We start from the raw sequence: 16,649 nt of genomic DNA, 5'->3' as shown, positions 1-16,649 counted from the left end.
CTATTAGCAGGAGTGGTGTAAGCAAGACATGAGAAGTAATTCCTCCACTCTACTCGGTACCGACAAAGCCTCACTCAACTGGAGTACTGTGTCCAGCTCTTGGCACCACACTTCGGGAGAGAAATTAATCAAGTGTGTACATAGTAATACTCAGAGCTTTAACTCCACAGATATCCCACTGCTTTACAAAAATGAATCATTCTTACTATCCTTATTTTATAGGTAAAGAAACTGAGTCACAGGCTCACATAGTAAGTCAATGGCAGATCCAGAAATAGAACCTAGGTCTCTGCTTTCCAGTTAAATATCCTGACCATTAGGAAAACAGCACCTTCCTTCAATTACACACAAACACCTAAAAAGAGGAATCTGACAAGGTGTAATATGTTGATATAAAAACATCTTGCAGGCATAGCTCACAGTGACAGTCTGTGCCCATATGTCTGATATGACCTATATTTAATATGTATATAAATTTTGAGGAATTTAACAGTGTGACAATTAGCCTGGGAACAGAGGTCAGTTCTACATGCATGGTGATAAGGCACTGTTTCAAAGATGTCAATGGTATTTAATATATCAAGTACCTACTCATCATCTTTCCTTTAGGAAAGAAATGCCAATTACTATTCAGGTAAACAAACATTTGATTAGTCTTCCTCAGGCCCCCGCCCCCACCCCCACCAACAAGGTGATTACTTCTGGCAACACTCCCATGAGTGGGGAATTTAGAGTTTCTAACTATTAATTGCCTCTATAATAGAGGTGGGCAAAGTACTGCCCGCAGGCCACATCTGGCCTACAGGACCGTCCTGCCCGGCCCGAGCTCCCAGCTGGGGAGGCTAGCTCCCGGCCCCTCCCCTGCTGTTCCCCCTCCCCTGCAGCCTCACCTCACTGCGCCACCGGGCAGCTCAGCACCAGCGCACCCTGGGGCAGGGGAGAGCAGGGAGGGAGGCTCACCCCCAGCCTCAGGGGATCAGGCAGGAGGTGCGGGCGGCAGGAGCGCTGCGAACGCAGCTGAAGGACTCAGGAGGAGCACCAGGCAGCTGCGCAGCCAGCCGGAGAGAAGCAGCGCTTTAATGGAGAAACCACCGCTTCTCTCCAGCTGCAAGGCTGCCCTTGCGCCTCCTGAGTCCTCCGCCCATGTTCACAGGGCCACATTCTGAAAGGGCTGGGGGGGGCGTTGGATAGGGGGTGGGGTCCCAGGAGGGGGCGGTCAGGGGACGGCGCGGGGGGAGGTGGATGGGCCAGAGGTTCTGAGGGGGCAGTCAGGAGGCGGGAAGTGGGAGGGGGTGGATAGGGGGCGAAGGACAGGCTGTTTGGGGAGGCACAGCCTTCCCTACCCAGCCCTCCATACTGTTTTGTAACCCCGATGTGGCCATTGGGCCAAAAAGTTTGCCCACCCCTGCTCTATAAAGAGATCTGAGAATAAGCAGTTTGTAAAAAATAACATTGTATTGTGCTGTAAGAAGGAACAAACAACAATGCCTTAAATTATTTATCTGGGCACTCTGTTTAAAAGCCTATTTGCATGTCTCTAGTCCCTCTACAAGCCCTCCACCCTCACCAACAATTAGACCAGCAGTTTTAGATTAAATTCCTTTGCACTGATATATATTTATGTCTATTGTTTCCACCTTCAGTGTTCATGTTAATGTCTACTCAAACCTGAAGAAGCAACTCACAGGAAGAACATGGTTGTTTTCTAAGTGATAAAATCGTTACAAATTTCATTTCCATCCTCTATTCACCAACTTCAAACTCCAACAAAAAGGCAAAAAAAATGAATATAGATAAAAGGAAACTGACCTTTGAACTCTGAAGAAAACTGAGCAAGATGCTGACTTACAAAGAGTCTCAGTTGCTGATTCAGGTCACAAGAGGGAAGATGAATGTTCCATGAGCGAATTCCTGTCCAACAAGAAAAGTAGAATTAAGTCCTTTTTCCATTAATTCCAAAACCAGGAATGGATACGATGGAGGTGTCAATAAAAGTCAGCCAGGTGATTATATGAAACTAATGCCTATCTATGCTATTTCAGAAGCCCATATTTATGACCCATGGTGAACATTTTAAAAGACAAGGGATGGTTAGGCAGCCAATTCCCATTTGTTCCTTTACAAATCTGCCCCTAGGTTATGGGGCAGGACAAGGTAGTAAATGAGTTTTCATTTTAGTGAGGTTCCACAAACAGTGACTAAACCAAATACACCATTGCATAATCAGGCAAATGCACTGTGGGAGTTTTACATCTTCTGAAGTGTTCAGCATTGGCTGTTGGCAGAGATGGGATACTGGACTATTTTGAGTATTGATCTGTTCTGGTGTGACAGTTCTTATAACATGTGTACCCCTCTGAGTCACAGTACAGATCACCCCCCTCAACTTCCTTTACAAAATCACTCTTCCAAAGCCATGGATCACCTTCAGATCTTTTGAGTTTGCTCTTTAATCTATGTAATCTTTGCAAAATAATCCCCTTCATCTCCCAGCAGCGAGTAGACTCTGTTCCCAGACCAGATGGTGTCATCTTCAGACCTTGGTGAGGAAGAGGTTCACCTTCTGGGTTGCACCATACAGTGCTACAGGTAATTCATCTTCATGTTCCAACAAGGAGCAGCCACTCCCAGATGGCACCTTGCCACGCTAGGGTGTCATGATAATCAAATTGTTGGTACATATGATAACTCCTCCTCACCTCTCATTCGCTGCTGCCTCCAGCAAGCCAGCAGCAGCTTAAAGCCAGTGGCAGGGTGTTATACAAATCAAATATGTAATAGCTAAACTAAGGTTCTAAACTTTATCAGTACTCATTACGTGTATCCTTCCTACATCTTTGCCACCATCTCAGTGTGATGGTGCATTAAAGACAGAGGGGTCAAAAAAGCAAGAAAAAATTTTTTTTAGCTCCACACCTCTCTCCACCCTAAAAGGAGTCGATTGCCAATCCCTGGAGGAGCAGAGGTACCGATCCAGTTGACTGCAGCAATCAGTTCTTGTTCTCCAGCACTATACCTTGATTCAGGAGACAACCATCAACTGAATGTAACATAGTGGCCACTGAGGATGCAAACTCAAATATCAGAGCTGCTTCCAGAATACAAGATGCAATTACAAAGTTCAGCCCCAGCCCTCAGCACATCACCAAAATGGGGTTAATAATTTGCCCCACCACACACACAAACGACACACATATAATTTCAAAGGCACCGATTGTTTAGAATAACTGTGGACAAATTTTTTCTTAACTTGTCTGTGTCACAGCACACACTGCAAAGGAATGGTGCAGCAATCAGCTGACAGACCGCACTGCAGAACGTATGACAAACTAATGGTGCTCAAGATGCTCTCAAAATATCAGAAAAACCCATCATCAATTTTAGCAGCACCACAGGATATCAATTGTTCCTGCGCCTTTATGTCCCCACCCCCAAATAACAAACACAGGCCAAGAAATAAGAGATCTGCAATTCAGGAAGGGAACAGACTGAGGGAAGATCTGTTCCCCTTTTTATAAAAATGGCCTGGATAAGCAAGCCGTGATTTAATACATGTGCCCAACACAAGGGCTCTTTAATACCTCTGCAGTGTTGATGAGATGGAGCTGAATAGCAATCCAATCTGGAGGGGACAGAAGGGGGGTGAGGTGGCACTCTGCAGGACACATCATGTCCTGGCTGCAGCAACCAGAAGGGCTGTTCTGGAGCACTGGTTGTTACTTTCTCCACAATGCAAAGAAGAGAGATCCTCTTTTAAAAGGGGAGAGGGGGCTTCTCATTCAGTATTTCAGCTAATTCTCAAGTTTTTCCTCTGTGCAGTTTGGAAGTCATTCAGTTTAGTTTTTAAAATCATCCCTCATCTTACCAATGACCACCACCTCAAATGCTCAGTCCATTGCAGAAGGCCCAGACCATTGCTTTACCAGATTCCGGGCCCCCTTCTCCTTACGCAAGTGTGTGCAATGTACCATCCTGAGGTTTCCTAACTGGTCATATTCTCTGAGGATGTTGCTGTAGCATGTACAGCATGGGTACAGTTCCATGTGATTTGCGGTACAATTTCTCATATCCCATTCCTCATGCCCTTGCAAACTGTCTGACTTTAGCAAAGCTTTTGATACGGTCTCCCACAGTATTCTTGCCGCCAAGTTAAAGAAGTATGGGCTGGATGAATGGACTGTAAGGTGGATAGAAAGCTGGCTAGATCGTCGGGCTCAACGGGTTGTGATCAATGGCTCCATGTCTAGTTGGCAGCCGGTTTCAAGCGGAGTGCCCCAAGGGTCGGTCCTGGGGCCGGTTTTGTTTAATATCTTTATTAATGATCTGGAGGATGGTGTGGACTGCACTCTCAGCAAGTTTGCAGATGACACTAAACTAGGAGGCGTGGTAGATACACTAGAGGGTAGGGATCGGATACAGAGGGACCTAGACAAATTAGAGGATTGGGCCAAAAAAAACCTGATGAGGTTCAACAAGGACAAGTGCAGAGTCCTGCACTTAGGACGGAAGAATCCCATGCACTGCTACAGACTAGGGACCGAATGGCTAGGTAGCAGTTCTGCAGAAAAGGACTTGGGGTGACAGTGGACGAGAAGCTGGATATGAGTCAACAGTGTGCTCTTGTTGCCAAGAAGGCTAACGGCATTTTGGGCTGTATAAGTAGAGGCATTGCCAGCAGATCGAGGGACGTGATCGTTCCCCTTTATTCGACATTGGTGAGGCCTCATCTGGAATACTGTGTCCAGTTTTGGGCCCCACACTACAAGAAGGATGTGGAAAAATTGGAAAGAGTCCAGCGGAGGGCAACAAAAATGATTAGGGGTCTGGAGCACATGACTTATGAGGAGAGGCTGAGGGAACTGGGATTGTTTAGTCTCCAGAAGAGAAGAATGAGGGGGGATTTGATAGCAGCCTTCAACTACCTGAAGGGGGGGTTCCAAAGAGGATGGAGCTCGGCTGTTCTCAGTGGTGGCAGATGACAGAACAAGGAGCAATGGTCTCAAGTTGCAGTGGGGGAGGTCCAGGTTGGATATCAGGAAAAACTATTTCACTAGGAGGGTGGTGAAACACTGGAATGCGTTACCTAGGGAGGTGGTGGAGTCTCCTTCCTTGGAGGTTTTTAAGGCCCGGCTTGACAAAGCCCTGGCTGGGATGATGTAGCTGGGAATTGGTCCTGCTTTGAGCAGGGGGTTGGACTAGATGACCTCTTGAGGTCCCTTCCAACTCTGATATTCTATGATTCTATGACTTCCTGCTTGGTTAATTAGCTTATAAAATTTGACATTTCCTTTTAATACCAGCTTCACTCCCTTGAGATATTCTTCAAACTGGACGAATCAAATTATAATAGAAACGTGACCTTCTGATCAGACTCTGCTTCATAGCATGTCAAAACAGCCACTGTTCAAGTCTCCATGCTGCCACTGAAGCAGGATAATGCTTAGTATCGAGAACAATATGTTTGTGCTTAATTCTAGTCTAATTTGTGTGTTCTCCTGGACCACACTAAGGGAAAAGCATACGAGATTAGTAGTCACATTCTGTAAGTGACTCTGCACACCTTCGAAGTCACACAGGGCAAGACTTTGGTGGTGTTCATGAGGCAAGTCCTCAAAGTCTTCCTCTCTGTATGACAACACCTCAGTTTAGGGATACCCATAATAAAATAACAAAATAAGAATAAAGATTTATTAATTATTCTACCCTCAAAGAACATCCTACATCCCAATCACACTGTAGAGTAAACTAACACTTTGCACCAACCTAGCTTTCAGTCTTGGTGCCGCTGAGAAGTCCAAAGTCAATCTGGTTTGGATCTGCATTCTAAACTCCTTACTGTGTCAAACAAACAAAAACTGTACAAAGGGCTTTCAGGGGACAACAACATTCTGTTGCCAATTAAGAGATGTTTTACTCAGTGTCTCCTAACTGATAAAATGCAATTCCTGATAAACACTCCTCTGTTCAGCAGACTGATTCACTATCACAAGGCACCCTGTACACTCTGACCCGACAAGCTGTATCACCTTTCTCAATGTGTGATATCACATCTATGTGACCCTCAAGCTATGGGTAAGGCTGCAAGGCTGTCACAGAAAGTCTCGGATTCCGTAACTTTCCGTTACCTCTGCAGCCGGTGCTGGCTCAGGGGCTGCCCGAGCCAGACAGCCCCTGGCCAGCAGCAGCAGTTCGGGGTTGTGGGAGGGGGCTCAGAACTAGAGGCAGGGGGTTGGCAGGTGCTGGGGGTGCTTACCTTGGGATGGGGAGCTCCCCAGCTCCCATTGGCATGGCCCTGCAGCTCCTAGGCAGAGAAGGGGCCAGGCACCAGGGGGCTCCACGTGCTGCCCGTGCCCACAGGCCCCACCCCCACAGCTCCCATTGGCTGTGGTTCCCAGACAATGGGAGCTGCGCAACCAGCATTTATGGCGGGACCGGGAGCAGCACATGGTGTCCCCTGGCTCCTTCACTGCCTAGGAGCTGCAGGGACACATGGAGCCGGGTAGGAAGCCCCTGGCAGCCCCACCAATCCCCACCCCCCAGCAGAGGTCCAGGGCTGCGTCCTGCAGCCCATCCCTCCTCCCCAGCACCAGCAGGGGTCCTGGGCCAAGCACCACAGCTCCCCCTCCCCCAAGCACCTGCAGCCCCCGCCCAAGTTTTAGTTAGGGGTATATAGTAAAAGTCATGGACAGGTCACGGGACATGAACTTTTGTTGACTGCCCGTGCTCTATTACTATTTATAGAGATTCTATGGTACAGTTTGGTTCATTTAAGATTTTTACTTAATTTGATTCTATGCTTTCTTTCACATATAGTGACACTCCCCCACCAGCACAACATGTTCTGTCCTTCCGATATATTTTGTACCTGGTATTACTGTGTTCCATTGATTATCCTCACTCCACCAAGTTTCTGTGATGCCTATTATGTCAATATCCTCATTTAATAGGAGGCATTCTAGTTCACCCATCTTATTATTTAGATTTCTAGCATTTGTATATAAGCACTTTAAAAAATTGTCACTTTTTAGCTGTCTGCCATTACATGATGTAAATGAATGGGATTCTCTTTCAATTGACTATTTCTCATTAGATCCTACCCAAGGGTTCTGAAGGAACTCAAGTGTGAAATTGCAGAACTACTAACTGTGGTTTGTAACCTATCATTTAAATCAGTTTCTGTACCAAATGACTGGAGGATAGCTAATGTGACGCCAATTTTTAAAAAGGGCTCCAGAGGTGATCCCGGCAGTTACAGGCTAGTAAGCCGGTCTTCAGTACTGGACAAACTGGTTGAAACTATAGAAAAAAACAGAATTATGAGACATATAGATGAACATAATTTGTTGGAGAAGAGTCAACATGGTTTTTGTAAAGGGAAATCATACCTCACCAATCTACTAGAATTCTTTGAGGGGGTCAACACGCATGTGGACAAGGGGGATCCAGTGGATATAGTGTACTTAGATTTTCAGAAAGTCTTTGATAAGGTCCCTCACCAAAGGCTCTTAAGCAAAGTAAACAGTCATGGGATAAGAGGGAAGGTCCTCTCATGGATTGATAATAGGTTAAAAGATAGGAAACAAAGGGTAGGAATAAATGGTCAGTTTTCAGAATGGAGAGAGGTAAATAGTGGTGTCCCCCAGAGGTCTGTACTGGGCCCAGTCCTATTCAACATATTTATAAATGATCTGGAAAAAGGGGTAAACAGTGAGGTGGCAAAACTTGCAGATGATACAAAACTACTCAAAATAGTTAAGTCCAAAGCAGACTGTGAAGAATTACAAAGGGACCTCACAAACCTGGGTGACTGGGCAACAAAATGGCAGATGAAATTCAATGTTAATAAATGCAAAGTAATGCACATTGGAAAACATAATCCCAACTATACATATAAAATGATGAGGTCTAAATTAGCTGTTACCACTCAAGAGAGAGATCTTGGAGTCATTGTGGATAGCTCTCTGAAAACATCCACTCAATGTGCAGCGGCAGTCAAAAAAGCGAACAGAATGTTGGGAATGATTCAGAAAGGGATAGATAATAAGACAGAAAAATATCATATTGCCTCTATATAAATCCATGGTACACCCACATCTTGAATATTGTGTGCAGATGTGGTCACCCCATCTCAAAAAAGATATATTGGAATTGGAAAAGGTTCAGAAAAGGGCAACAAAAATGATTAGGAGTATGGAACAGCTTCCATATGAGGAGAGATTAATAAGTTTGGGACTTTTCAGCTTGGAAAAGAGACAACTAAGGGGAGATATGATGGAGGTCTGTAAAATCAGGACTGGTGTGAAGTAAATAAGGAAGTATTATTTACTTCTTCTCATAACACAAGAACTAGGGGTCACCACATGAAATTAATAGGCAGCAGGTTTAAAACAAACAAAAGGAAGTATTTTTTTCACACAACGCACAGTCAGCCTGAGGAACTCCTTGCCAGAGGATGTAGTGAAGGCTAAGACTATAACAAGGTTCAAAAAAGAACTAGGTAAGTTCATGGAGGATAGATCCATCAATGGCTATTAGCCAGGATGGGCAGGGATAGTGTCCCTAGCCTCTGTTTGCCAGAAGCTCTCTGTCACAACAATCTGCAATCCACTCTATTGAAAATGGAAGCCCCTCTCCCCCTTCCACCTCCCTCCCCTCCAAAGGCAGCAGGTCACGTCAGCATTAACCCATTCTGTTCTGATCACACATCTGCAAGTATGCTATCAGAGAAGCCCCTTGGGTTTGCAATGGAGAGTGAACCAATCAAGCCTTTTGCAAAGTGAGCTGCTTCCTGGTAATGTGCAGGGTGGGCCATAAAGTTTTCCCACTGTACCATGTTCCTAGGGCTAGAGAGGCCACATTTCAGGCAGGGGTGGTGGGAGAGTACTAGGGACTCTGGGATATGGTTACTTTGACTTGGGTCTGCATACTGCTGTGTGGACACCAGAGCCCTAGGTTCAAGCATGGGTCAGAAAATTCTTAACCTAGGGTTAAAAATACAGTGTAGATGCTCAAACCCAGGGTTCCCTAATATGGGTTAGCTGACTCGAGTCCCACTAACCCTGGTCTTACATTGCAGTAGAGACATACACAGAGTGTCACAGCTAAATATAAGGTGGAACAGATTGTTTAGCAAAAGTAAACACATATTCCGTCTAGCAAAGTTATGAATTTAAGCTCACAGACTCATCTTTTGAAAATGTGCAGGTTTCATTTGAGGATGACGACTGAAAGGTCAGATATAGAGTGAACACTTTGTGAATAATGTTCCACCACAGGACAGTGATAAGGTGTTTTTGTCTTTTATCATTTTTCTGTGTGAGTTCATTCGAATATGTAGCGACTATCTGATTTCACCCACATAGTTTTTATTGGGGGCATTTAAAGCACCGGATGAGGCACACCACATGTTGTGACAGGTATGTATAAGACCCATGGATCATGAAACATGTGTTGTGGGGATCATTGATCATTCTAGCAGTGGAGATATGTCCGTAGGAGCAACAGATGCAAAACCCACCGAACACCTGCAATATACCTTCACAAGGCAAACGTGTGAGCTTAAATTCATAACTTTGTCAAACACTAAAAATCATGGTCTTAAGACACTGGATTTATGGCCATTACAACAATCTGTAACCCAAAAACAACAAGGAATCTGGTGGCCCTTAAAGACTAACAGATTTATTTGAGCACAAGCTTTCGTGGGTAAAAAACCACTTCTTCAGATGCATGGAGTGAAAATTACAAATGTAGGCATTATATACTGACACATGAAGAGAAGGGAGTTACCTCACAAGTGGAGAACCAGTGTTGACAGGGCCAATTCGATCAGAGTGGATGTAGTCCACTCCCCATAATTGATGAGGAGGTGTCAATTCCAGGAGAGGCAAAGCTGCTTTTGTAGTGAGCCAGCCACTCCCAGTCCCTATTCAAACCCAAATTAATGATGTTAAATTTGCAAATGAATTTTAGTTCTGAAGTTTCTCTTTGAAGTCTGTTTCTGAAGTTTTTTTGTTCAAGTATGGCGACTTTTAAATCTGTTATGGAATGTCCAGGAAGATTGAAGTGTTTTCCTACTGGCTTTTGTATGTTACCATTCCTGATGTCCGATTTGTGTCCATTTATTCTTTTACATAGAAATCTGTAACCCACTAACCTCCGTTTTTGTCCTATAACTACAGGGGTGTTAATGGGCCACTTCACCTTGAATAGTCCCTTAGGTATGTGTTAACTACTTATGCTAAACAGTCTGTTCCACCTCTGAGTGCCTTTTCCAGACCTGAAGAAGAGCTCTGTGTAGCTCAAAAGCTTGTCGCTTTCACCAACAGAAGTTGGTCCAATAAAAGATATTACCTCACCCTCCACCTTGTCTCACATAAAGACTTTGCCATTGTCAATAAGATGTTCCTTTCTTCAGGAAGGAGGGATTGAAAAGCCCTAATGTATCTTCAGTCTAATCATTGCCCCATGCTGCTGATCAGATCGGGGACTGTGTGCCAGACACACAAGGCCAAGGGGGAATGTAATCAATCCAGTTGCTTTCATGCACAAAAGCAGAGAGATTGCATTTGGCACTTGCTTCTGGCTGGCACTGCTACTGTTTTATGTGGGATATGTTCCCTGTACACATTCCCCTCCAGGCCTAAGAGTTTCATGTCGTTATACGGTAAAGACCATAAGAAGCTTTATCTGATTAAGGAGCTGAAGTCTCTTATGTAAGGATGAGTGAGTGGAGCTTCTCCTTCCCCTAGGTAACCTTACCAAAGCACTCACCTGGCACCCCTCACCCCAAGTTACTAACCTGTGCTTGGAGGTCAGTGAATACCACATAGAGGGGGATGTGTGTCAGGCTCACAGAGCTCTTTACCCTAGATCCTGTTTACAGACACAGATAAGTTTATTAGTAAATAGTGTCAGGGAGCCTGGGCTGTCTGAGGATAGCCCCAGGTCCAGCTAATTCCAAGACTCCTTAGAGCAGGAGTGGGCAAAGTACGGCAAACCACGCAGCCCAGCCCCGCTCCGGTGCTCCGGCCGGGGTGCAGGGTCTGGGGCCACACCACGGAGCTTGGCCCTGCTCCAGCTGGGTCGGGGGCCGCACCACACGGCTTGGTCCCGCTCCAGCTGGGGCGCTGGGTTGGGGGCCGCACCACACTGCTTGGCCTCGCTACGGCGCTCCAACTGGGGCACAGAGTCGGGGGCTGCACCACGCAGCTCCCAGAAACCACGGAACGGACCCGCTCTGGCTCCTATGTGCTCCAATGGGAGCTGCAGGGGTGGTGCCTGCGGATGGAGTAGCATGCAGAGCCGCCTGGCTGCACCTCTGCATAGGAGCCGGAGAAGGGACATGCCACTGCTTCCAGGAGCTGCTTGAGGTAAGTGCCGCTCGGAGCCTGCACCTCTGAGCCTCTCCCCACGTCCCAACTCCCTGCTCCAGCCCTGATCCCTGCCGCTCTCCAAACCCCTCGATCCCAGCCCGGAGCACCCTCCTGCACCCCAAAGCTCTCATCCCAAGCTCCACCCCTGAGCCTGCACCCCCTCCCGCATCCCCACGCCAATTTTGCGAGCATTCATGGCCCTCCATACAATTTCTATTTCCCGATCTGGCCCTCGGGCCAAAACGTTTGCCCACCCCTGCCTTAAGTTGAGGTCCTTTACATGTCCCCACTCCACACACCCATGACCCCCAGCTTGTTCCACAAGCCCCAGATCAATGAACACAAACATCATAACAACAGCATTTTTGCCAGTATACATAACCTGACACTGATGGATTTGTACTGCTCCCTACACCCCACAACTGCTGGGGAGAAGGAAACCTCACGACTTCCTCAGCCACCTGGGCTGCCCTGAAATAGGGGCAGGGGCAAAGGGTAGAAACCCTGCTTGAGGCACCAGCCCTCAGCATGCCCCAGGATGGGGCAGGGAGGGGATGGGAAGAGCCTCGGGCTGAGACAGAAGCTGGGGGGGTAGGAGGTCTAGGCCTGCAGTGAGGGGCAGGATAACAAGAGGGGGGACGGACATAGCGGGTTCAGGACTGGGGTGAGGAGCAGAGTAAGAAGCCAGGGGATGAGGGGAGAAGGAATCCAGGGCTAGCCTGAGGGGAAGGGTAAGAAGCCGTGGGGGGCGGATGGGGGAGAAGGAATCCAGGGCTGCGGTGAGGCGCCGGGCGGGGTAAGAAGTTGGGGAAGGGGGAAAAGGAATACAGAGGGAGGTGAGGGGTGGAGTAAGAAGTCGTGAGAGGAAGGGGGGTTCAGGCCTGCAGTGAGGGGCAGGGTAAGAAGCCGGGGAGGATGGGGGGGAAAGGAATCCAGGGCTGTGGTGAGGGGTCAGGGGAGATAAGAAGCCAGGGGAGGGGGAAGGTCCATCCAGGGGGCGGTGAGGGGTGGGGTAAGAAGTTGGGAGAGGAAGGGGGGGTTCAGGGCTGGCCTGAGGGATGGGGTAAGGAGCTGGGGGGAGGGAGAAGGTCCATCCAGGGGGCAGTGAGGGGTGGGGTAAGAAGTCAGGAGAGGAACAGGGGTTCAGGACTAGCCTGAGGGGCAGGGTAAGAAGCCAGGGGAGATGGGGGGAGAAGGAATCCAGGGCTGCGGCGAGGCGCCGGGCAGAGGGAGGGCGATAGTCCTTCCAGGGGGCGGTGAGGGGTGGGGTAAGAAGCCGGGGGGATGGGGGCGGAAGGAATCCAGGGGGCGGTGAGGGGTGGGGTAAGGAGCCGGGGGGAAGGAATCCAGGGGGCGGTGAGGGGATGGGGGGGGGATGGAATCTAGGGGGCGGTGAGGGACGGGGTAAGGAGCCGGGGGGATGGGGGAGAAGGAATCCAGGGGCCGGTGAGGGACGGGGTAAGGAGCCGGGGGGATGGGGGAGAAGGAATCCAGGGGCCGGTGAGGGATGGGGTAAGGAGCCGGGGGGATGGGGGAGAAGGAATCCAGGGGGCGGTGAGGGGATGGGGGGGGAGGAATCCAGGGGGCGGTGAGGGGATGGGTAAGAAGCCGGGAGAGGAACGGGGGCTCAGGGCTAGCCTGAGGGGTGGGGTAAGGAGCCGGGGGGATGGGGGAGAAGGAATCCAGGGGGCGGTGAGGGGTGGGGTAAGAAGCCGGGAGAGGAACGGGGGCTCAGGGCTAGCCTGGGGGATGGGGGAGAAGGAATCCAGGGGGCGGTGAGGGGTGGGGTAAGAAGCCGGGAGAGGAACGGGGGCTCAGGGCTAGCCTGGGGGACGGGGTAAGGAGCCGGGGGGATGGGGGGGAAGGAATCCAGGGGGCGGTGAGGGGATGGGGGGGGAGGAATCCAGGGGGCGGTGAGGGACGGGGTAAGGAGCCATGGGGATGGGGGAGAAGGAATCCAGGGGGCGGTGAGGGACGGGGTAAGGAGCCGGGGGGATGGGGGGGGAAGGAATCCAGGTGGCGGTGAGGGGATGGGGGGGGAGGAATCCAGGGGGCGGTGAGGGGTGGGGTAAGAAGCCAGGGGGATGAGGGGAAGGAATCCAGGGGGCGGTGAGGGGATGGGGGGGGAGGAATCCAGGGGGCGGTGAGGGGTGGGGTAAGGAGCCGGGGGGATGGGGGGGAAGGAATCCAGGGGGCGGTGAGGGGATGGGGGGAGAAGGAATCCAGGGGCTGGTGAGGGGTGGGGTAAGGAGCCGGGAGAGGAACGGGGGTTCAGGGCTAGCCTGGGGGACGGGGTAAGGAGCCGGGGGGATGGGGGAGAAGGAATCCAGGGGGCAGTGAGGGGTGGGGTAAGAAGCCGGGAGAAGAACGGGGGCTCAGGGCTAGCCTGGGGGACGGGGTAAGGAGCCGGGCAGGGCTGGCGGTGGAGCCCAGCCCCTGCCACTCGCGGCGTGACAGTGCGGCACGTTGACGCGCCCCGGGCGGGGCTGGACAGTTCCTGCAGCACCAGCCCCAGGCAGCCCCGCGCTTCTCTCCCGGTCGGAGCCGCCGTCACTGCACCGGGCGGGGGGGAAAGTGCCGCGCGCTGCGGCGCCCACTGCTCACCCCGCTGCAGGGCGCCCCGCAGCGCCCCGCGCTCCGCCTCTGTCCCGATCTCCCCGATCACGATCAGCAGCGCGTGCCTCCGTAGCTCCCAGCCGCGGCGCCCGCCAGACAGCCCGGGCGCTGCTGTATCCATGGCAACCGCCCCGTCAATGATCTCCATGGAAACCTCTAGCCGCTACTGCAGCGCGAAGCAGGTGACTGGCGCGCGGCTCTTAAAGAGCCATCGGTCCCACGGTGATTGGCTGGGGTGGACACGTGAGCCAGAGATATTGCGGACGAGCAGTAGGGGGCGGGGTCTCGTGATCTCACTGGCTCCACCCTTGCCTATACCACCCCTCCCCTTCCTTTGGCTTCACGTGAGCTCCTCTCCTCACGTGCTCAGAGGCAGGCGGGGGGACTGCTGAGAGGGTCAGTTCCGCGCTGCCCCGCCCCCTCCCTGCGGCTGGGGTGCCTGGCGGGCCCGTTCGCCGGGTCTCTAGAGCAAGGGCCGCGGCGGGAGCGGGGAGCCGTGGGCGGGTCATGGCAGCGCCGGGCGGCTCGTTGCCGGTGTGTGGGGCGGGCGCTGCGCCGCTCCACCGCCAGGAGCGGCCCCAAAGGGAGTGTTCTGTGTGGGCTGGGGCAGTGGATGTGCCCTGTGCACTGTTGGAAAGGAGACACGTCCACCCTCATTGAATTGGTCTTGTTAGCACTGACCCCTCCCTCGGTGAGGCAACCCCCATCTTTTCATGGGCTGTGTATTTATACCTGCTTAGCTACTGTATGTGCCACTCCATGCATCTGATGAAGTGGGCTCTAGCCCACAAAAGCTTAGGCCCAAATAAATGTGTTAGTCTCTAAGGTGCCACAAGGACTCATCCTTGTTCTTGCTGATACAGACTAACATGGCTACCACTCTGAATCTATGTATATGATCGACAATGCATTCAAGCTAGCCATGTTGTCATTGGAGTACTTGCATACAATGTATGAGAGAGATCATCAAATAGCCCAAGCTCCGGGCATCAGCCCTTGGCATGTTGTGTAAGGGAAAGTCCACCAATGGCTATTTTAGGATACAGAGTGTATGGATGATGATAAAGGCTTACAGTACTTGTGCTCTTCTAACAAAAGAGCAGATATTTGGCCTGTGTTAATGCAGCTTAGTGAAAGAAGAGTCTGAGTCTATGATTGTAAAACCAATTTAAGTAATAATCAGCAGTGTTCCCTAAAAGTGTCAGTTCCTGTAGTCTGCAAGATTCCTGTTGAGAGAAGTTACTGCTTGAGAAGCATAACAGATAAATCCATGTCTTTGCTTTCAGTGGAATTTTTTCTTATAATCTGCCACGTCAACACGGAGGACATAAGAGAAAACTGAGAGTTTGGAAGGAAGAGTCAGCATTTTGGCAAGTGCATGCGAGTCTTGCTATCTATTGTGTCATGAAACACTAACAGCAACATAATCTGAAAACAAACAAACAAAAAAACAGAATAATTTTCTCTGCTGTGTTTCCAAATGATTTAGGTTGCAGTTGCTGAGGAGTTAATAGGTTAGTTATTTTCCACACTAAGATCTTTAATAATCTGTATTAGTCTCCAGGAGATGAACTCAACGTGATGTGATAGCTCTTTTCTATCTAAAAATTTCTATGAAACCACAGTCTATGCACTTTATGGGAAATGAGCCTTATAAACAAAAGGAGTCAGTGAAGCAAAGGATTGAATTTATTTTTCTGTGCTGTAATTTGCCAGACTGCATCAAGTTCAGCTTGTCTCAAGTGGTTGCACTGAGACAAGTAAATATGTAAATAAAGAGAGAGAAACTTGCAGATAGACAAATGTAAGTGATTCTACCTTGAAAGTGGGACTGTACATCACTAAAGAGAGTCACTGTGATCAAAGGTTTTCAGAGATTTTCAGACCACATGATCCAAGTACCTTTTGTTTTCAGATGATTCATCTTAATACTTGAGGATTATTTTTTGACATCTCAGCTCTCTAGAACTGCAGCTTTTCACTGCAGTGCAGAGAGGCTCCTCCAGCTGGCTTCCTACCAGAGGGGAAAAAAGGAACAGGAGACATACAAACTGGAGTGAAGACTAAAAACAGTGCCCAGTCATGGTGCCGTTCCACAGAGACTAGAACTTCTAGGAAAGATAGCTTATGCTTACAAATGAGACTGCTTTAAAATGGACAATGCCCTTTCTGCAGCACACAGATGGAATAACTGATGCTTTCTAGTATGAATATGCATATAATAGAATCTGCATAGCAATTGCTGTCCAAATTTTTTACTTCAAAGAAGCTATGACAATCTAAATTATCTGAGGATCTGCCCCAAAGATTTTTTTACTATATGATATTTATTGCTATTATATTATTATGTATTTGTTTGTATTGCGGTAGCACCTAGCAGCCCCAGTCAGGAATCAGTGGCCCACTATGCTAGGGACTGTTATACACCTGTAATGAAAATATGATCCCTGCCCTAAAAAGGCTTTTACAATCAAAACATATGATGGGAGACAACAGGTGAATACAATAGATAGTGGGAGTGCAAGATAACAGTGAGATATTTATGGTTAGCAGTAGTCATGAAAAGGGAATAAAGCAAATAGCCTCAAATCATAATAAAAGGATTCTTGAATGTGCCAGAACAGAAGTAATACCCAATATTTCAATTTTCCAGTCCTC

At 49.1% G+C, this 16,649-nt stretch overlaps 1 protein-coding gene across 2 annotated transcripts in view; it reads right to left on the bottom strand.

Moving 5' to 3' along the window:
* Positions 1-14,503, bottom strand: part of MAP1A (microtubule associated protein 1A) — a 101,885-nt gene extending 87,382 nt beyond the window's left edge. Inside the window, exons 1-2 of one of the 2 annotated variants that reach the window (XM_005300633.3) lie at positions 13,980-14,503; positions 1,810-1,911 (exon numbers count right to left, since the gene is read on the bottom strand). In XM_005300633.3, the coding sequence (XP_005300690.2) occupies positions 1,810-1,911; positions 13,980-14,139 (262 nt within the window). In that variant the 5' untranslated portion in view covers positions 14,140-14,503. Of the gene's footprint in view, positions 1-1,809; positions 1,912-2,916; positions 3,043-13,979 lie in introns of those variants that run through there. The other variant, XM_065559040.1, reaches the window with a different exon arrangement.
* Positions 14,504-16,649: the final 2,146 nt, after the last annotated feature.

Source organism: Chrysemys picta, chromosome 10 (genome assembly GCF_011386835.1).
Source record: "Chrysemys picta bellii isolate R12L10 chromosome 10, ASM1138683v2, whole genome shotgun sequence".
NCBI lineage: Eukaryota > Metazoa > Chordata > Testudines > Emydidae > Chrysemys > Chrysemys picta.
The sequence above is the reverse complement of the archived record's forward strand: the minus strand, read 5'-3'. Positions and strand labels throughout refer to the sequence as shown.